We start from the raw sequence: 22,264 nt of genomic DNA, 5'->3' as shown, positions 1-22,264 counted from the left end.
GCTTATTTTTAAAATCATTGTCCAGGTCTGATTTTTGTTCAGAGTTGCTGAACGCTGCTGGCAGTCAAGTCAAAGTGAGGTGCTCAGCATCTCTGAAAATCAGACCGATTTATATTGAGATTGAATTGTTTTAGAAATGAGATGAAGGAAAGGGGCCAGGGGAAACAATCTATAGCCAACACAAGAAAAGTAGTTAGCATTTAAAGACTTAACCTTCCTACTAACATCTGAAGAAGGAGTGCCACCACCCCTTGGCATGATTCTGATCTAGTTCGCATTGTTGTAAATCAGGAGTGATGTGTAACTGCAATGAGAATCAGGCCCGCTGATCTTTGTAATAGTGTGTGCGGGCTTTCTTGAAGCCATTCTCTGATTCTGTTATCATAAAAGTGATGGTATCCTATTATTTTTCCTTAGAGTCTCTGAGATGTGCCAGGGTTTCCAGAAGCATTTAAGCCCTGCTAATGCCCAGCTGCTACAGAAGGTGCAGATTATGGCTTTGACTGTATTTACAATCCTTTCAGGTTGGTTGCTGTAATAATAACTATGAGCAAGATGGGTTCATTATTCATGTTGTTGCTGTGTTGCTAAGACTGTGCTCAGGGCATTCATGTGTAATAGCGATAAGTTCATTTAGATGGTCTCAAGCCTCAGAATGAAGTTGAGAGGCACCTGAAAACAATTTGACTCAGAAGGCCTAGTATAACAAAATGCCACACAAATGGATGCCTTAAGTTAGATTCCTAAATCCATATTTAGGCTCCCTGGATTGGGCTGGGGGTGGATTTTCAGAAGTGGTCAGTGTTGGCCTAACTCTGCTCCAAACACCTAATGGAGTAAAACTCGTAATGAGAACAGAGTTAAGCCAATATTGAGTGGTTTTGAAAATTCCACCCATAAATAAGTTTCTGGTTTTCAGATGTACTGAGCGCCCAGAAGAGCCCACTGACCTCTGAAAATCAGGTCACTTATTTAGGGCTTACATAGGGGTTTAGGAATCTAACATTTAGACACCTGTTTGTGTGTCTCAATCTTTGTAGTATTTGGTTACTTTAAGTCTTCTGAGTCAAGTGAAACCACACAGAACTCTGTGTAAGATACACAAAAGGTAATCAGACATGCTCATTTTCTGCAGAGTTGCCTAGCTCAACTAGTCACCTAAATTTGCCCTGCTGGTTTTGAATGAATCTGAATTTAAAACTACTGCTCTGAAAAGTGACTGGATAAAATTGGCCCACCATTTCTTTCCTATGTGTATTCAGTGTAAGGTCTGAAGATTTAATGACAGGAATGAATTTTTATTAGTTTCTTTTTTCCTGTTAACTGGTGGACCAATCCAGCTCTGTGAGGCAGCTGGATTTTGTTCTGTTAACCATAGGGTTGTAGGGCCAAATTCTCTCCTCACTGTCACATGTACAAACCTACTGAAGGTAATGGAATGGAGCTGTTTGCTCTGGATATGATGGCGTACCATTTGTGTAAAGATTGCCCCTCCAGGAGATCAGGTAGGAATGATGGAAGACTCCTTTCATGCAAAGCATCCAACATACTGGCCCTTCCCTCCACTTGCAACTGTGTTGTGGGGGTTACTGCTGCCCTGGGGATACAGTAACCTTAAAGTCTCACCATAGGGAAACAGGGTGATGAGGGTCCCATAGAGCTGCTCAGAGTGAAAAATATCATTAATTATTTGTATGATCATAACACCTAGGAGCCCAATCATGGATCAGAACCCCACTGTGCTAGGTGCTGTACAAACAGAGAACAAAAAGATGGTCTCTGCACCAAAGAACTTGTAGTCTAAATATGAGATAAGAGACACCAGGTGGATACAGACAGATGTGGGGAGTACAAATAAACAGTGAGACGGTATTGGTCAGCATGATGGACAGTGGTCTTATCTCACCAGTGGCCTAACCTTTCTCCAGTTTTTTGTAAGCATCACAGCAAAGGAGAGTTTTGAGGAGGGATTTGAAGGAGGATAATAAGGTAGCGCATAGCAGATGTTTACAGGGAGCTTCTTCCAAGCACAAGGGGCATCATGGAAGGAAGCACAAAGATGCTTTCTTGAAAATATTATAGCTGGGCAGTGGAGGTTGGCATAATGGGACCAATCAGAGACAAAGATTGCCAGCTTGATGGCAAAATAAAAATTATAGGGTGGGGACTGACTGTGAATGGCCTTGAAAGTGAAGACAAGTATCTTATGTTAGATGAGACAGAGATGGAGGAATCATTGGAGGGCTTAAGTACACTTAAAACTCCAGACTGCTTTTATGAAACCATCACTAAGTCCTTCAGCTCTGGTTCTGCACCAGGCCTGATTGCCTTTGGGAATTGCTCAGGATGGTGTAGGACCACCATACAGTTGGTGTAAGGGTAATATACCCTTTTCTCCCATGTAGCCTGTGCAATGACTATATCTAGAAATAATACTTAACAGTTGTGCACCACACAATATTTTCCTGCCCTTACTTTTAAAACTTCTTTCTTCATTCCTAACCCTTCTCAATGCTGTCAGCACTTCTGACAGGGAATCATGTTTAAAGTGATTTTTTTCACTGATTCAGCCTGTGTGTTTTCTCTTACAGACAACCCTACTGTCATCAGCAACCTTCTCAGTGCTTTTACGAACTGTAAGGATGACCTAACAAGGTGTTTCCTCCTTTCTGCCATTGAAGGAATCAATTTGGTTCATGAGCAGTATCAGGTTTGAGCAATTTCTAATCCTGCCAACATCCTTTTGTCATGCTTTAAATTTCACACTGGAAAATTACTCCATAAGTATTTTCCTTCTTTTTTTTTCTACTGCCTGAAAAATCAATTACCATGCTTGTGTATAATCAGGGTTTTTATGGGATGTTGTTCTGCAACACTTGATAGTGATACCCAGAGTGAATCACATAATATATGCTGACAAGTGTTGAAAGCCATAAACAGAATAACTAGATTGCCATTGGGTACCAAACAGCAATTGGTATTGCAGGTGCTTTCACAGCACTAAAAATTTAGAAGGACAAGGGAAAAATCCAAACAAAATACAAATCAACTCCCAGCCAGAAGCATCTGGGCTAAAATAATACCCAGAGTACATATTAACTGTGCTTGCCAAGAGAGATTGATCTGTGTATCTACAACAGTTCTGAAGTTTGGCAAAACTCGTAATCAGAAGACCAACAATGTAGCATTTAGAGCCTCATTCAGTGCTCAGTCTTGCTCCACTGAAGTCAATGAGAGTTTTGCCATTGACTTCAGTGAGAGGAGAACCAAATCATCAGACACCATCAACACGTTAAATGTAGCTTTTTTACTATAAAGTTTTCCTTTCCTCAGTTTTGGGTCCCCACTCTGATATTTTGCACTTGGTCTACTCAGAGCTCTTGTTGATGTACTTGGGAGTTCTGAATAGGTAAGGCGAGTAGACAGAGTTGGGAGTCATCTAATGAATCAGAGAGTAGAATTTTGCTCAGAGACCATGTATCTCTTGGGTTTTTTTTCCTCTCTCTCTCCCAGTCTCTATAACACCAGTCACCCACCTACACAAAGCGCATGTACAAAAGGCCAAAAAGAATTGTCCTGGCTTCACAGAGAATAGTTAGATAAAAGGAAAAACAGCGATAACAGTACAAATGTCATGATGCAAAGGGGTGGGGCACCTGGTTGCAGGTATTTAATAAATCATTGTTATCTATCCACATTTTGATTTGTGTTTATATTTAAACAAAGTTAACCAGAAACTACACAGCATTTAGCAGTTTTGGCCTGTTATTTCAAGCAAATAAATACACAGCATGTAAATTTAACCATGGTTGCCATCTTTTGCAGGATATTGAAACAATGTTGTCAGCTTCCAATGAAGGGGAGTGTGGGAACCGTTTATATGTAAACAAGAAGCTGTCCAGTATCTTGGAGAGCTTCCAGAGAGCATTACAAAATACCACCTACAGCAGCTGTGAATGTCAACTCACCTTTGAGAACATCCAGAAACACGTGCAATCGTAAAGCCTTTAGTTTTCACTGCCATGTTGTTCTGCTATGCATTACTTTTGTTAGTCATAGTGAGATCGTTCCATATATATTCATAAAAAGTTTGCACAATTACAGTATAACCTATGCTCACCTACTGTTTGGTTAACAATCTAAGGTCCTGGTTAATTGGAGATTGGTCAGATATCCCAACGGCAATATGTACCACTGATCCATGATGATCAAAATCCCTGTTTATCAAAACATGCTGTAAGTTTTCAAACAAAAAAAAAGTTACTGTGTAGTCATTAGTGGTATCAACAATACTGCAGCAATAGTTACTGACTTGACTCCTGACTGAAAATTCTTTTCTTTTACCTCTACGCCAGACAGTTCAAATAAGCATCCACTTTCCGGGTTCTTCTCTAACTTCCGTTTTCCAAGGCTTGACCCTATGATGTGCTGAGTGTCTTTTGCAATGTGCTAAATATTCAGTTCAATTCAAGTTGAGCGTGCACAAAAACTCACAGGCATGCTTGGCACATGGCAGTATTGAGCCCTAAGTCGTCTTAGATTTTTATTTTGTTCGTTATACATTGCTGCTGCGCAGCCTCCCGAGAGAGTAGCAAATACTGTTGTTAACTAAGAGGTTAAATGAAACTGTACTGGAAACCTTGGAGATTCTTTAAACCCGTTGCCTGTAGAAGGGTAACACTTATTACATACTTTACCGTACTCTCAGTTTCCATCCAGCAGACCATGTTTTCAAAAGCTACCTGAAAGACTTAAGTCCATTAGTGCCATTAAGAAGAGTCTGTGGCCATAAGCTGTTGTACCTCTGGACCATTGACTCATGTTGCCTATTTTAGTCCATTTTCTGAAAGTCATGGAGATGAGAAACTGCAAGACCAGTGCTTTTTCATCTGGTTTATTTTCATACAACTTAATAACGGAGAATCTCATGAATCATCTCCTCTCATAACTCACCACGGGTAATAAGTGTGATTATCCCTGCCCAGGCAGCGTGTGTGCATAGTAGGAAGGCTTGTTGCCCCTCTCTCCATCTCTAACAGCTCACGTGTACAAGAACCAGGAATAATCTGGTCCTTAGAATTAACCTTTTGCTTAATTAATGTTACTTCAGTAGTCTATGATAAGACCTATTCTTAGTAGGCTTAACATATGGTAAAATGAACTACTTGGAAATGGCTGCTTGTAGAACTAGTGTTGTCATTTCAGGTTGGCTGGAATCCTAGAGGCACCTTTGTCAGGAAATCCAGTGGTAGCTTTTGTCAGTAACTTCAGTCCGCCAAATGGTGAGTACATGGTTTCTTTACAGGAGCTAACATAAACTACAGTGCTGTTTTGGAGATCACTGAGGTACATTTGTTCACAAGGCAAGAGAGAAAACATAACTAAGTAAATAGAATGCTGCTTAGGGAAAGTACCAAGGTGACATTGTATTGGTATCTTATGAATAATTTGGGGTCTGTTCCTCCTCATTATCACCCTGGCCCACTTGTTGCCACTGGCCCCAGGTCAGTATAGTTTCTATGGAAACTAGGCTGCTAAGGGCTGCTCCAGTCACATGCTCTTGGAATCATTCTGAAAGGGGAGATCCAAACTGCAGAGAGAGAAGCCAGATTAAGTGCTTGAAAACTGCCTTTAGTAATTTAAGGTGCCTTCTTCCCAGACCAGTTGTGGGGAATGGTGTATGTTCTAATGGAGTAACCTTCCTGCCCCACTTCTCTGCCTGTGGATCTGGAATCCCTCCAATCCCTTAGGATTGGTAGGAAAGAGAATACCATGCCTTGGAAACAGCACTCAGCCCTTTCCTGCCCCCACAGCATGGATCTGTGAGGAAATGGAGGGCTGCCTGGTGACCCCCAATTAAAGCAGTGTGGTGGGAAATCAGCAATCCATGTTTTCCTGCATTGCAGATGTGAAAATCAAAGACTGTGTGCGGAATGTTCCTGAGCTGGCTCGGGAACTTCGTTCTTTAGTCAATATTTCTGAGGAGACTGTCAACACCCTCTTGGAAGCCAATTTCTCACAATCCAAGGTACAAGGCGAGAAATGGGATGCTGGATTAACATATTGACCTATAAAAATGCTTTTCAGCTTCTTTTAGCTGGTGTAGAAATGAACAAGACTTGTTAGGTATGTAGGCCTCCTATGTTTTCATTTGCCATTTTTTTATATGCAAGATTGTTTTTGTTTGGGAAATTCAAAATAAAGCATTAAGAGCCCAATGAGAAAACCCTCTGATATTAGCAGCCAGCCCCCTGTGGCATTGGAGAGTCTTCTGGAAACTTCAAGGTTTCACCTTCCTGAATAGTTAATTTCCTATTCTCTCCTATAATGGGCAAAAAGTTTCAACTTTTAGGTGATGGGGTGGAGGCAGGACAGGGACAAATTCTCTGGAAATAGGCACAGCTCCATTGGGTTAAGTGGAGTTTCACCCATTTTTATCAACAAAAGGTTGTCCTTTTACCACCAGGAAACTCTGGAGAGCCCATAATCTCCATGGGGAAATTGTACTGGACCCCATATAGGTCTCAGGTTTGTAGTGAGGAGAGCAGATCACTGTCTTGTGCTTCCATGATGTGCTATTCCCCCAAGAGCCTTGATGTCATTGTCTCTGTTTCCGATGACTGTGACCGATTCCCTCTCTGAAGCTTGGAGTAGCATTAACTCTTTGTCCAGTATGAATCATAAAGGGTGAAGCTAACTACAGGTATTCTTTCGTGTGTGTGTGTGTGTGTGTGTGTGTGTGTGTGTGTGTGGTGTTGGAAATGAATTGATATTTTGGTACTTGACTGACACTGATCAGATCAATCAAGCAGCCACTGGATGTCACTGATGCTCCACAATCAGAGGAAGCTTCAGGTTTTGTCCGTAGAAAACTTGACTACTAGAATGGCAGTTCTCAGTCTGAATTATTTCACACAACAAGCTTAACTTTAATTATAGGTGGCTTCTGTTCCTTTGTCAATGTTAATAATTGCTATTATTGCTATTTCATTACTTTGTTAACAGTAAATGTAGACAAGATACCTGGAAAGGATTCAATAAAAGAGGAATTTGACAGTAAAATTTATATCCCTATTCTCTTGAAATAATAATGCTATGGAGCTGAATTTTCAAATGTGATCTCTTATGTCTGCAAATATTGTGGGCACACCCTGATATGCAAGCAAATGCCACATTTGCATGTTCATACAAACATTTGCTTGTGTGTGTGTGTGTGTGTGTGTGTGTGTGTGTGTGTGTGTGTGTGTAAAAAAAAATACGTAGACACACCCAATCCATATGGGACATAATACATTTTTACTTTTGCACAGCATGCAAGTATATATTTCAGATGCAATATATGCATCTCCTGTTATGTAAATGGTATGTTGTGGACATAGCTATGAAAGTATTTTTTTATTTGCAGTTGTGGGGGGTAGTTTGACCACGTTTTATGAATACTAACCTTGCTACACTTATCCATGCTTTTGTCTCACCTCAAGACTAGACTACAGTGATGTGCTTTGTGGTACTTTATTTTAAAAGGCCATTCAGAAACTGAATCTAACCTAGACTGGCTGCTCACTTAATGAGTGGCCTATTATATGAACAGTGCATAAAACTATTGCCCAGAAAACTGCACTACTTTTGAATTTCCAGAAAGAGTTCATAGGGTTGGTTTTAACCTGTTGGAGAAAGCCTTAAATGGTTTGGGATAGAACTGGTTAGGAAGCAGAATTTCTGTTCCATGAAAGATTTTTGGAGAAAAAAATCCTGTGAAACAAAAATTCCTAAAAAGTTGGATTTGGAACAATCAACATGGCTTGTTTTTGATAGTGTAGAACATTTATTTTTACATGTATAGTATATTAAAATAGTAAATATAATAATTATAGATATTATCTATTCAAGAGTAAAATATCTTTAGCAGTAACATTTTAATATATAAACTAAATTGAAAAGAATAGTCAAAATGAACCCTTTTGACTTTTTCCTTTTGAAACTTTTGTTGAAATGACACATTTCCCACAATATATTATAATTTCAATAAACTGCATTTTTCATCAATGATTTTTCATCAGCTATACTTTGGGATCTGTTTATTGAGGGACCATCTCTCTCCAAGTGTCCCTGTGTGACATTACCATTGATACAATTAACAGAGATGCTCCAGGGACAATTCCCTCCTTGTGAACATGGAGTTTCAAGCTCCGTGTTCAGCAAAGACCTCTTGACCCTGGAACTCCTGTTCCTTCTCGGTCTCTCAGATCCTTGGATTTGTTGTTCCTCTGAACTCATACAAGAGCTATCTTTTCTCCTTTGCATTAGAGGAGGAAGGTGTCTGAGGGGTTTGGTGATGTATCTGGGCTGGCAGGATTTGTTGTTGATCTCCTATATTTGTGGAGGGATGAGTTGTCTTCTGTACTACTGGATGGTATTATTCACTACTAAATTTAAAGAAATGCACCTGTTTTTATTGTTTTCTTGTCCTATCCTCACATTGCTGTATTTGTCTGTTCATATGATGTGTATTTTCTAAATATTTGTGTAAGCTCTCTCGGTCTTTGGGTGTACCTACACTGCATTGTAAACCCAGGTCTGTGGATTCTGGGCTCGTGTACTCGTTGTTTCGGAGCCCAAGTTTGAGTGTCCACACTGCATTGTAAACCTGGGTTTACAGTTGCTGGATCTTGGTCTCTCAGCCATCTTAATGTATCCTTATTGCACTATGCAGACTGTATGATGCAGGTCTGCTGCTTGAGCTGCATTTGCACTGCAAAATTACAGGACTTGGACCCAAGTCACAGAAGCATTTGGACTCTGAACCCCTTGCCCCAAACAGGATCCTAGGACCTGGGTCTGAAGTGCTTGCTGACCCGAGTCAGACAGATTTGTGTGTAAGTGGAAGGGGGACTTGGGCTCAAGCCTGAGTCAAAACCCTGACTTAGTGTGCTGTGTAGACATACATTAGATAAACATAATGGTCAGATCAATGACCCATCTAGCTAAGTATCCTGGCTTCCAACAGTGGCCAGGGCCATATGCTTCAGAGAGAGTGAACAGAACAGAGTAATTATGGAGTGGCCCAGTTCCAGCTTCTGGCAGTTGGAGGTTTTGGGATGTATGGAGTATGGGGTTGCGTCCCGGACCATCTCGGCTAATAGCCATTGTTGGACCAGTCATGAACTATCAAAGTCTCTTTCGAATCCAGTTATACTTTTGGCCTTCACCACATCCCATTGCAACAATTTCCACAGGTTGTGTGTGTGCTGAGTTTGTTTTAAACTTGCTGTCTATTAATTTCATCAGATGACCCCTAGTTCTTGTAATATGTGAAGGGGTAAATAACACTTCCCTATTCACTTTCTCAATATCATTCATTATTTTATAGAGCTCTATCATTTCCCCCCTTACTCATCTCTTTTCTCAGTTGAACAGTCCTAATCTTTGTTTATATGGAATCTGTTAGTATCCCTGACTATTTTCATTGTCTTTCTCCACACCTTTTTGAATTCTAATACCTCTTTTTTTTTTTTGAGATGGGGCAACTAGAACTGTATGCAAGTATTCGAGGTGTGGGCATACCATGGTAGCATTATGGTATTTTCTGTTTTATTATTTATCCCTTTCCTAAGATTCTGTTCGCTTTCTTGATGGCCAGTGCCCATTGAGTGAATGTTTTCAGAGAACTCCCCAAAATGAGTCCAAGATCTTTTTTGTGTGGTACCAGCTAATTTAGACTCCATCATTGTGCATGTAGAGTTGGGATTATTTTTTCCAATGTGCATTATTTTGCACTTATTAACATTGAATTTTATGTGCCATTTTATCTCCCAGTCACCCAGATTAGTAAGATCCCTATGTAACACTTCACAATTAGATTTGGACTTAATGATCCCGAGTAATTTTGTGTTGATATGTCAATCCCTGTTGTGGTTTTTAGGTGCTTTCACAAAAAAGTATATTTTTATGAAATGTATATGAAATTTTTTCTATGAATTTTTAGTGTTGTAAGTATGCCTGCCCAGATCAAGGGATGGTGCCTGTTAACTGAATGATGAACATCTTTATAAATAAAAATAAATAGTAATGAGAAATGTATTTTATCTGTTTAGATGCCCATATAGTATAAAGTGCAAGCATGTCATCTTAACAAATATGTAACTTTGTCTTCCAGTTCAATTGATAGCTGTTATAAATACAGTTATTTATGTTATGAGACACACACATTTACAGTGTATTCTAAAAAAAAAAATCTTGATACATTTCAGGCAGGATACATTTTAATCCATGTACTTTTACAAAAGTTACTCTACAGTGCCCTTGTAGTAGCTTTTGCTGGAAGATGTGATGAGGAAATTCTTAGTCTCTTGCTGACACTTCCTGAAAATGGCAAAACTTCTATGGCAGTGAAGGAACTTTGTTCTCTCCCAGCGCTGGACTTGTATACCATGATTGCAGTGATTACCGAGAACTTAAACTTGCGTTATATCATTTACAAGGTAAGAGGAGCAAGTACTTACTTCCTGAACTTTTTGGCGCTAGATGGATAAGTAACCCAATTACTGATCATAGTTCTGCCTCATATATTTTGTTTTCCTAGATGTTTATCCCAGTAGAACCCAAACACTATCCTTATTGAAGTTCCTGCACACTCACTTAGCATTGTGGAACCAGTAGATCTGCAGCAGGATGTACTCCTGTATGTTGAGGGCCTGCTCCAGCTTTCACTGAAGTCAATGGGAGTTCAGTCAGGATGGATCCTGCCCTGCTGTTTGTGGGGGGTGGAGAAGGAAGATTTAGGGAGCCCCTATGTTCTTTCCCCTCATTTCCCACACCAATGCAACAGAGGGTAGCAGGACTGACGTCTCAGGATGGGTTTTATCACTAGTTTCATAGGCAACTCTGCTTCTGTGACTCCTTATGAAGGGTATGATTTTAAGCACAGAAATGGAAATCAGGGAACCTGAAGTTCTAATCCGGGGCCGTGATGCATAACAGTTTAAGAATGGGGGTAAGGAACAGCTTATTCTATTGATACTACGGAGTTGGTATGCAAGTTTAATTGCTTGGAGGTTAGCCAAGATACCAGATCAGACACCCCCAACTATTGCAAAAAGTTGCATGGGACTGTTAGATACCCAAGGGATCCAGAACTTGGTCTTGTATCTCACCCAAAAGACAGCTCTATAATTAACACTGCACCATCTAGCAAAGTGTTCGGGCAACAGATTGCAGCTGATTTGTGGCTCCAGCTTGCTTGTTTAGCCCTAACAAATAGAAGTTCCCAAACTGTGTTCTGATGGTTCTTGGAAAGCTGGCTGGTCATACCGTTCTCAATCCTGTTGGTAATTGGATGAAGCTAAGAATGCATAAATCCTTTGCTAGTATTAGTCTTTCATGTGAGCAATTGCTGTAGCTGCCACAGGAGTGTTCTTTGATTATGTTCTGTCTCCTGAATTGCCAATAAAATTGTCAGCTAAATGCTACAACAGAAACTTTGGAGATCCTTTAGGAGGCCATAAAAACACAGCTCAGTTTTGAGGTCTTTGGCTGAGTTTGTAGTGCTGGAAGTTAGAATTAATAATCTTTTGACTTGTAGATTGAGCAAATCTCATGTAGCATCATTTGAGAGAGAATAAATATGTAACCCCCGATACTACTTTTACCAAGTCACTTATCTAAGACCACGGGGCAATGTAAGTATTTTATTGGCTTGACTAGTCTTTGGAGATTTATATTTTCCAAAGCCTCTGTTTTAGAAGTAAAAATGTTCACTATGTTATGGAAGTTGTAACAGTAACTATGTGCATGGACTGAATAAACTCATTCTGGATTACACAAATACAGGGCCACCCCCTTCAATGCATAACAGCACTGGGACAACTTTTTGTGATGTACAAATACTGTGATTAAAAAGATAAGTGAACAGATCAAAATTCTTTTTCACACCAGACTCTGTGATTGAGCACAATAGGACCCAGAATCATTTGGGAGCAGTAAGATTGTACCATGGTCCAAATTTTCAGAAGCATCTAAGTCACTTAAGAGTCTAAGTTTTATGGGAACATAGGCTCCAAAGTTCCAGTGGGACTTAGGCTCCTAAGGATATGTCTACACAGCCCATGGCAGCGATCCCCATGCTAGTGCACCAAAAGTAGCTGAGCAGACATGGCTCAGGCTAGAACTTGGGGTCTGAAGTCAAGGGAAGGTGGTGATCTGCAGAATCTGAGCTGCAACTTAAAAGTGCTGTCTGCGCAGCTATTTATAGCACAGCGGTTTGAGCCTGACTCTGCAGACCTGAGCTTGGAAGCTCACTGCTGAGGTTTGTGTAGATGTATCCAAAATGACTTGGGTGCTTTTGAAAAATTTTACTCCATATGCCTTTGATGTTACAATAGCTTATCTCTTCAAGATAAGAATATCATGGGCTGTGGTCTAATATCTGCAGCAGAGGGTTCTCATGTGTAAGGATGACATTAGTCCAAAGACAGATGGCTGGGTGACAATGTTGACTTGCACTTATAGAGGAAACTGAGCTGGATACTTTTTTGTTGCTTTTGAGAGCTATGCCACAACCTAGAGGCAGCTCACTGTGGCATTCTGCCTCTTTAATGCTGGGACTTCTGGGCTTGGCAAGCAGTAGGGACTCTTTTTGTGTCATCCCCCTGCCCCCAATCTAGCTTGTGGCCTGAGACCTGGGATAACAGGAACGTGGCAAAAATGTCTGGGCCACAGGCTTGCTTCCTTCCTTCCTTGACTTCTCTTTTCTTAACATTTCCCTTTCTCACTCTCCTTTCCTCGTTCCTAGGCTGCTTGCTAATTTCCACTAGTTTGCTTCCTGACTAATGCATTTCCTGTGTATGAAAGAAGAATACAATTATCTCAACCTGTAAGTCTCTCTTCTTGTAGTAGAGAATCTGCAAGTCCAGAAAATTCCTCGCTTTGAGTCTGTCTACGTGATAGCTGTGTTTATCACATTAGTTAGCTCGCTCCAGTTAGCTTAATTTTATTCCACCCCCCCACCTCTTAATGTTCATGTTCAAAGAATTTTAAACTTCTAAATCGTTTGAGTGGCTACTATGGGACCAGCTCACGTAATTTTAATGGTATTAAACTATGCCTACATGGGTGTTAAGAGGAAATGGGGTTCAGCTGAATTAATATAACTCAATTGAAAAACGCAAATTTTTGCCCATGTAGACTGGCTTTTTGGGGATTACAGACAAAGTTAGGAAGTTTAAGGCTTGTATGTGGTTGGAAAATCATAGTGCTGCCATTGTACACAGCTTTCTGCATTATGAAGGGAGACCAAGCATTTGGTGCTGAAACTAAATTGCCTCTGTGAATACCTTTGGGAGTGGTTAACCAGGAAGAAATCTGGATTTATAGTTTGAGATGACACAGTTATGAACAAAATTATCCTGTGTTGGGTGGGATATGTGGTGGCTAGTGTGCATGCGTTCTACTCCTTTGTGGTAGCTGATCTTCAGAATGAGAAAAGGCCAAACCTATTTCTGGTAGTTGAAGGGTATTTACTTGAGCTCAAAATGAGAGAAACATTTGTTTTTGAAGCTAGAGATCCTGGATTCTTGTTTCCGATGCCACACATGTATAGTTAAACTGATGACTGTGACAACAGATTTGTAATAAACAGACCAATCTCCTGAAAATGCCAGACTAAAGTGTTCCTAGAATGTATACATAACTAAGGTGAGGAGAGGAGCTTTTGGTCGTTTCTTGAAAAATAGGCCAACCTGAACAAAACAGTGACTCTCCTAATGGCTCTTTCACTGAGACTTGTTGATTTTAACGAATTCCTAGTACAGGGCTGCATCGTTCACTTGACTGTTTCCATCAACTACTCCTCATTTGTTTATGGGATTTTTTTCTGACTTAATCAGCTAATTGTTTTCATTGAATAAAGCATGTTCCAGAATGTTTGTAATTTAAAGAACATATGCAAAAGAGGATGAAATCCAAAAAGCTGATAAACTTACATACCATACATTTCCATAATTCCAGAAAATGCACTAGTAAAGTAGGGGTGGAGGAAAGAAATAGAGTATGTAAAACAGTGGAAACACACAACTATTTTTTATTGTCTCCCTTGAACAGCTAACCTTATTAAAACAATTTTGCTTTAATGTAACATCAGAGTGACCTATAAAAACATTCCCCCTGCGGCGCCCCCCCCCCCACACACTAAGATCTTCACTGGTAAAAGCAGAAGACAAATTGCATTTAGATCCATGGAGGAGATGAAATATATAAAACTGAGTGTTCTAGCTATGAGACAATAATTATGATGAAAATAAAGGGAGGACAGGGAAGAACCTGCAGACTAAGAAATAGCAATTCAACGTGACTTTAAAACCTACTGAATTGGCAGCTCAGCTAACTGAATATATTGTGATTTTTTTTAAATATTAAACTTCTATAATAAAATCACTGTGAAATCTTGGCTCCATTGAGGTCAATGAGAGTTCTGCCATTGGTGTCAAAGGGGGCCAGAGTTTCACCTATGGAATCAGCCTGAAGTAGGGAGCTGTGTTTCTAGACAGCAGAAACATGCTCAGTATATTTCAGTTTTAAACTTAAGGGGTTCTAACCATAGAACACTTTTTGTAATTGTTGTCTGTCTCTCTCACCAACAGAATTTGGTCCAATAAGAAGACATTACCTTGCCCACCTTATCTCACTTTATTTAGACAAAGTTCAGGATCCTTAGAAAATTGTGAGGAGACTGTGGTCTCTTTCATCATTAGTACCCATTCTTGTCACAGCCAGTGTGAGGGCACAACTCTATATTGTCTGAATAGGGTGGATTTTATATTAATTGATCCTCATGTTTTTCTCTTCTTCGAGATCATGATACCTTCTGAGGTCAACAAGTTACTGAATGCCTTGTTGGAAGTGGTCACTAGCATCAGCTCCCTTTTAAATAAAGGCCAACGTGTCCTTGAAAATCTTCCCATGTTCCTCCAAGCATTCAAAAGCATTGATCTGCTTGACATCTCGGCATTTCAACAGGTATGTTTGTGACTTCATTAAGGTCAGGTACTAAATAATGAGGAGGAATGCTAGGCAAAATCATAATGTATCCCATAAACTGTTGGGTGGTATTGCATAATGGGTAAGTTGAGCCTGTTGTACTCAGGTTTTGGTACATTTCATGGTCTCTTTTATCACCAGTACCCATTTCTGCCACAGCCCAGGGTTTTCCTGGTGATTTCCCATCCAAATACTGCCCGCTCTTGTTATCTAATTGAGATCACAGCCTAAACTGATACGGCAACAGGCTGTTTATTAATGACATCTATTCTGTGTGTCATGGAGATAACGGGGCACACACTACTAACTTTTTTTTTTCTTCAATAAAAAGCCATTCCTTTGACCCTGGTCTTGCATCGTTTCTCCATCTGCTACTTCGTTATAGTGAAAATTGTTCACCTATTGTAAATCACATAACTCATCTCTCCAATTATATTATATGGGCAGTTGATAGATCCATAGTGTTGGGTGCTTGATTTTACCCAGTGACTGGTAATTGTCTCCTTGGTAGGAAGGAGGGTCTTGTGGTTAAGGCACTGAACTCAGGACTGCTGGTTTCAGTTCTTAGCTGTGCCATGTGTTTTCTTTGTGACCTTGACTATGACACTTGAATCCCTCTCTGCCTCAATTTCCTGTCTGTAAGGAGAGGATGATGATACATTCCAAACAGAGTGAGGAAGTAAGCTCTTTGTGGCAAGGACTCTGACCACATGTATGTATGCTGGCTAGTACAATGTTGGAGCTATTATAAAATAAATAATGGGTCATAATAAAGGACTCCCCTGTCTAAGGACCAGATTCTGCTACCCTTTCTCCCATTGAGTAATACCTTATTGCAACAGGTTGTCTTATCGTTTTCAGTGGCACTACTGAAAGGCGTAAGGTGTTACTGAGAGTAAAGATGATAGAACCTGACCCTAAAATTGCAAACCTTTAAAATGCCTCATCGGTAGGTAATGTATGCCTGCTTGTTACTACAGTATAATAGTCAATGCTTCCTTAAATCCCACTTAGAGGGCAATATTCTTAGCAGATGTAAATCAGCATGGCTCGATTTCAGTAGTGGTATGAAGTACCATAAGTACCTTTTCCCATAAGGCTCTAATTTGTATGACAAAGTTAAAAAGTCAAAACGTTACTCAGACAGGCCTGCCTGTTTGTCCTTTAAAGCTTTTCTTTTATTCAGAGCTTGTCTGGCTGTTTTATAGGTTTGGTTCTTCTAATGCTCTGCTTTCCAATGCGGCATTTGTCTATATATCTAACCTGATAACCTCCCACTCTCTGGGCTAGCTCTTTGGCTGGTATAAGTCATTGTAGCTCTATTGAAGTAAAGGGAGCTACACTGATTTACATCAGCTAAGGATCTGGTTCTATCATTTTTCACATCAGCTCATCTGATTTACAGCAGGTTCAGGGCCTTCTCAACTGTGAATAAAATATTATGTATTGGGCTTACCTCCAAAAAGTTGATGATTTGATAGAGTTAATCTTTGGAAAGAAAACTTGCTTGATAAAACTCTGCAGAGAGAATCCTGCAACAGCAGAGGGGGCCACCTAGTCACAGTTTTGCTCTTTCATTTGCTGCTGTTTATGTCATCCTGGACTGCAGCCCGTCTCACCCTGAAGTTTTGTGTCTTTTCATATCTTCCAATTTCCTGATTACTTGTTCAAGCACAATCTTTATATTTTGCAGGGCTTTTTTTTTTAATGTTTCCCCTGGGAAATTTATGTCTGTGTCTGCCATCGAGCCTCTCCTCTAAACACCGAGGCAAAAAATAATCATTTAATTGTTTTAGCAATTCAGGGTCTACCTCTTTTGTCAATAAATTACCCACGTGATTTCTCAAAGGCCCTTCTATCTACATTACTGACCTTTTGTTCCTTTATGTACCAGGAGGAAAGTTATTTATCTTAATCTTCCATTCATTCTCAGGCTTTGTAGGCTCTGCTACTTTATAGTATATGCCCTTTTACCCTTGATTATTTTGTTCACTTCTCAGCTCATCCACACTGGCCAAGTTTGTAGCCCTGGGTAATGGCAAATATAACCCTGGGGCATATCCTGAGACACTTTCCATCTCTCCTGTGTTGCCTTCCTGCTGGATTTTTACTCTAGTGATTGAAATACTGAGCTGCTTTCTGTTCTAAAGTGCACTGGGGGAATATTTTGTAATGGATAATTTATTTGAGAAAAATTACTTTTTTTTTGCTGTTGGTGAACTAATTTTTTGCAAGTTTATTTGCTGATTAAAATCATTCACTGAATCATTTCTGTATGTCACTCACAAACAGTTTGTTCTGAGTATTCAGGATTTTAAATGCAAAGTATTTTGACTGGGTCCTCGGGTGATTAAATGGTTAGTATGTTTCTCTTCCCTGATTGGATGAGCTTAGAAACATGATTCCAATGCAAAGAGTCATGATATGAATTTCTAATTCTTTGCCTTTGTTTATTCTGCAATACATAAAATTTTCTTTCAGTGAATGTTCGTGCCAGCAAATTCTTTTGAGATCTATGGATGAAAGTGCTATATAAGAGCTAGTGAGTACTGAGTTTTTAACTAGTACTCATTATACTTCCTCTAGATCTGTGAACATGCTTCTTTCACTTTGTTGATTGACATATTTAATTTAAAAAGTTTCAAAAGGTACAGCCTCCAAGCTGATCATAACCGATTACATTCATAAAGTGAAGTTCTGCTTTGAAGATTGACTTTGTAAAAATCATGTTTCACACTGATTGTGTCCCAGTGATTTCAATATTAAACATGTTCAGTTTATCAGATTAAGTATTCCCCCCCCCCAACTGCTAGTCTTGTAAACTCAACCTGAGATCTGAAAAAGTAGCTAGGTTCTTTCTGACGTGGGTATCTTCAATAGTGATACATTTCAGGCAGGTCAAATGCTTGTTTTAGTTGCACCTTTTCAGCCCAACTGTCATCCAGTTATGTCCTCAGTTACAATTATGCAACCGTGTAGCCTTCAGTGGGATTGCACAATTGTGAGCACGTAATTTGAAAACTGCAATTGCATAGGTCGGCTGTTATTGGAACTTGGTTAACAACACAGTTGAAGGTTCATAAGCTATAAGCATAAGCAGTCAGATCAGTCTCCCAGAACAGCATCTGTTCTATAGGACTGACAACAATAAAAATCTATCTTTCTTCAATAAAGAGGGATGATTTGATTGAAAAATGATTGTGTAAAATGGTATGTTCTTATTAAATCTAGTCCTGGTATATGTATATTTTGAAAGTACAACTGCACTTCAATATTTTGAACAAAGTACAACTGTTTCTTTGTAGCAGGCCTGTTTTCACGGACAACATTCCCATCATGTAAAAAGATTCTTATTTTTATTGTTGCTATCTTTATAATGTGTGACAGAAGAATAATGCGTTCAATCCCACTTCTGTTTTTGTTGAGGGAAGCAGAGTGTATGGAAAATGACAAGGTAATCGAGAGGTCTGCAATCTGATGGTCCTGATATTTCCATTCTTTTTCTGCCCAGTCAAGCCATGAAAATATGACATTTTCGAAAGGTTAAAGTAGTACATTATACTAACGTCTTTCACAGAGTATTCTGGCCATTAAAGTGGCACTATCTTTCCCTGACAAAGATGGTCATGAGAACAGAAGAGCGCACAACATGCATCCATTCTTGTAGACAATCTGAAAACTGTCATTTTGTTGACCTCCTTGGATGCAGTAATGGGGAAGAATATCTGAACTACTACTGCAGCTGTGAAAGTTATGACAGGATAATCCAGGGCAATTGTGTTGTAACTGGGATTCCATTCCTTAGTAATTGTTGTTCTAGTTCTTACAGGGTGGGAAATCTAGAAGTTCCATTGTTGGATCCCTTCAGTCTTTAATAAGGGCAGTCTGTAAAGAAGAATCCTCTTTCTTCAGCAACACCAACATGTTCATTGACATGCCCAGGATCACTGAGCTCTTGGAAGATGATATGGCAAAATACAACATTCCCGAAGACGCAAGTAAGGGAAACATCAATCACAAGTTGCATATATATGTACTCTCATTCAGAGTTTGGTATGCATTCTAAACCTTTTCCTCTTAAATGGAATGTTGATATATTAACTGGCATTTCAGCTAGCTGACATTGCAATCCCGAACACAAGGAATGATTTGATGAAAGGTTTTATTACACAGAAATGATTATGGAGACAAATGACAAGCAATTCAAGTTATTTTGTATTCTTGCATTTAATAACAATAAATGACTCCCCTGTCTCAGTCAGGTCATATATATTGGAAGTTTATTGAATGTTCAAAATTAAATACATTATTAGATACAAGGTTGCTAATCTATAGTTATATACTTTTATTTTGTGAACTTGGTGTTGTGGTATTTTATGATAAAATCCTTAAGCCTCCGTATACAACCAGAGAAGAATACCTTTTGTCTTTTCTTATAGTTGAATTGTTGGCTACCATTAGAGTTAATATTTCAAGTTGTCTGCACCTTGCTATTATTCTTATATCGTGTGTGAGACTGCTTTCTAGACCTATCACACACCCCTACACCAACATTTGACTCATCAAAATTAATTTTGGTGATCTTCCAAGAAAGGAATTCTGACTCAGAGAGGCATGATTCCATTGTTGCTCCTCGGGGAGGGGTGGCGATGATGGGAAAAATATCTGCTTCTGGCTCTGTGACTAGCAGATTGCAACATCTTGTCTGGGCTCAGCTGTCCAAGCTGGCACACTGAACATGGAGTCAGAACTCTTCCCAAGCCCTGCCACTTCCACAGGCAGGGAGTACCAGTCACATAGTCTCTGCTTGTCCTTCCCCTACTAGTAGTGGAGTTACAGAGAGGCTGCACAGGGGATTGTGAATGGGTCCTTACCCCTCCTGCCCACTTTCCCCCTCCTTATAAATCTCAGTGGCCCTGGCTTCCAGTCCTGTGTGCTCACTACTGAACTTGCCTTATAGTCTTATAGTTCAACAACTGGACAGCACTTTCAGAAAAGTCCTAGTCTAAAGATTAGCTACAGTGCTCCATATACTCATCATACCATCACTCTGGCCTGGCCACCTTAGAGCACTTGTTAATTTTTCTCCAGTTACATATCTTGTTTAGAGGGGACTAATTTCTTAAAGGGAGATTGTGGAGGAATGATCTGGACAAAGAACTGGGGTCCAGAAACTCCTTGGTTACAACCCTGGCTCTGACGCTCACTCCTTGGTTTTGGGCAGGTCACTTCACATTGCTAATTCAGTCCGCTTTTGTAAAATGCAAATAATAACATTTGTCTCCCTAGTAGAGGTGGTGTAACTAGAGCTGGGTGAAATTTTTGTTAATTTTTTTTGGCAGGTACTGAAACTATTTGTGAATTCAGGTCAAATACAACAAATAGTTTCCACTGAAAAAACTTACATTTCTTGGGAAGTGTTGAAATTATTTGTTTTGACATTTAGTTTCAAATCAATTTTTTTGCTTGCTTTGGGGAGAAATACCAAAAGCTTAGTTTTGGTTAGAATGGTTTTTAGACTTTTTTTGGTTCGCCACTAAAATTAAAAAATCAATTACTCGCTCGGCTCTACTAGTGACATTACTTAATGTTTCTACAGTACAGTACACTGAAGATGAAAATTACTACAAAATATTACTAAATATTTCTAAATCTACTAGCAACCAAAATGCCCAATGTAAACTAAGCATGGAAATTTAGACCTGATCCTGCAAAAAGGAGCCGCTTGACTTCAATGGGGAGTCTGTCCACAACTTGCTGCTTGCAGGATCAGGGCCATGGCTCACAATGAGTTTATTAAGGATACACATCCATCTTAACATGCTTGACTACCAAATTTTACTTGGGTTAGGGGAATGGATTTTTCAGCTAGGCAGATGAAATATAGATAGGTTAAAAAAATGAATTAAACATCCTACAGTTCAGTTCCACATTTGCATCTATCTGGAGCTTTCTGAAATCGGCTGTGCTACCTTTCTTGATGAAGAAGCCAGTAGACATTTCATTGTCACCCAAAAGCTGACTTGTCAAATAGAAAAGACAGTTTTCATTGAATGGCCTAAGAAAGTTCCACAAGTAAGAAGGTATATAGCTGCTGATTAGAACTATACTCGCCTTCTCTTGAGCATGAAAACAATGATCAGACTATTATAAATCCCTCATTGGTCTATAATTGGTGGTGCTAGTCTCTTATTCTGTAAATAACTTTTGATCTGTATGAGAATTTATAGCAGTGAATCTTCCGTCAGCATTTATCTTATGTATATTTTGCCCGTGTACTTTGACTCCAAAACTGTAATATATCAATACAGCTTTTAAGATAGGTGCAGCGTATGCAGTGTTTTCACTAAGTCCTGGTCTACACTACACAATTAGGTTGACATAAGGCAGCTTACAACAACCTAATTATGTCAGTGTACACAATACAGCCTTCCTCCCGCCGATATAAGTGCTCTTCTACACCAGCATGCTAGCTCCACTTCCACGAGAGGTGTAGGACATAAGTAGTTAGGGTGACTGTGTTACTTATATTGGCTGTCTTGTCAATTTCACAGCTTCATGCATTCCTGGTAAGGACGCGCACCACCGGCAGAAGGAGGGTAGTGTGTAATTATTGCGGTGGCTGTAAATCAACGTAACACAGGTTGACTTAGGGCTGTAGTGTAGATATGCCCTAAGATTCTGATCTCTTTGGGGGCTGATTGGTCTCAGCTTATCTGGAAGTTGTGGATCCCCAGCTCCTCACAGGTTCAAGCACTTGGTGAATGAACTACATCTGTCCAAAGAGCTGAAGTGATGGTTCAGTGAGAATTGAGGGTTTTCAGCACCTTACAGAGGCCAAGCCCTAAGTTAAAGTGTATAGGCATTATATTGCTGAATAAATCATCCCCTTGCACCATCTCTTAAATATGATCTCTCTCTCTCCCTCTCTCTTTTACCACAGCTCCATTTTGCTCACAGCTTTATCAGGAAATTTTACAGTCACCTAATGGGGCTTTGGTGTGGACCTTCCTGAAGCCCCTGTTACATGGGAAGATACTGTACACCCCCAACAGCAAAAAGTTTAACATGGTGATAGAAAAGGTGAGTGTCTAAGGAAATGAATAAATATGGCTGTACTTATATGGATGGTAGAAACAATGGGAAGTGTTTCCTTTAAGAAAACTGGCAGGGTTATTTCCCCCAGATGTTCATCCTCTCCTACTACACGTACAAAATAACAGTAGTATTT

At 39.7% G+C, this 22,264-nt stretch overlaps 1 protein-coding gene across 1 annotated transcript in view; it reads left to right on the top strand.

Annotated features, from left to right (window-relative positions):
- Positions 1-22,264, top strand: part of ABCA13 (ATP binding cassette subfamily A member 13) — a 293,932-nt gene that overhangs the window by 57,939 nt on the left and 213,729 nt on the right. The window contains 9 exon segments of the mRNA XM_043507121.1: positions 418-524; positions 2,592-2,710; positions 3,826-3,998; positions 5,206-5,282; positions 5,907-6,028; positions 10,287-10,481; positions 14,848-15,012; positions 18,854-19,031; positions 21,977-22,116. Of these exon segments, the coding sequence (XP_043363056.1) occupies positions 418-524; positions 2,592-2,710; positions 3,826-3,998; positions 5,206-5,282; positions 5,907-6,028; positions 10,287-10,481; positions 14,848-15,012; positions 18,854-19,031; positions 21,977-22,116 (1,276 nt within the window).

Source organism: Dermochelys coriacea, chromosome 2, assembly GCF_009764565.3.
Source record: "Dermochelys coriacea isolate rDerCor1 chromosome 2, rDerCor1.pri.v4, whole genome shotgun sequence".
Classification (NCBI taxonomy): domain Eukaryota; kingdom Metazoa; phylum Chordata; order Testudines; family Dermochelyidae; genus Dermochelys; species Dermochelys coriacea.
This window is presented reverse-complemented; position numbering and strand designations above follow the sequence as displayed.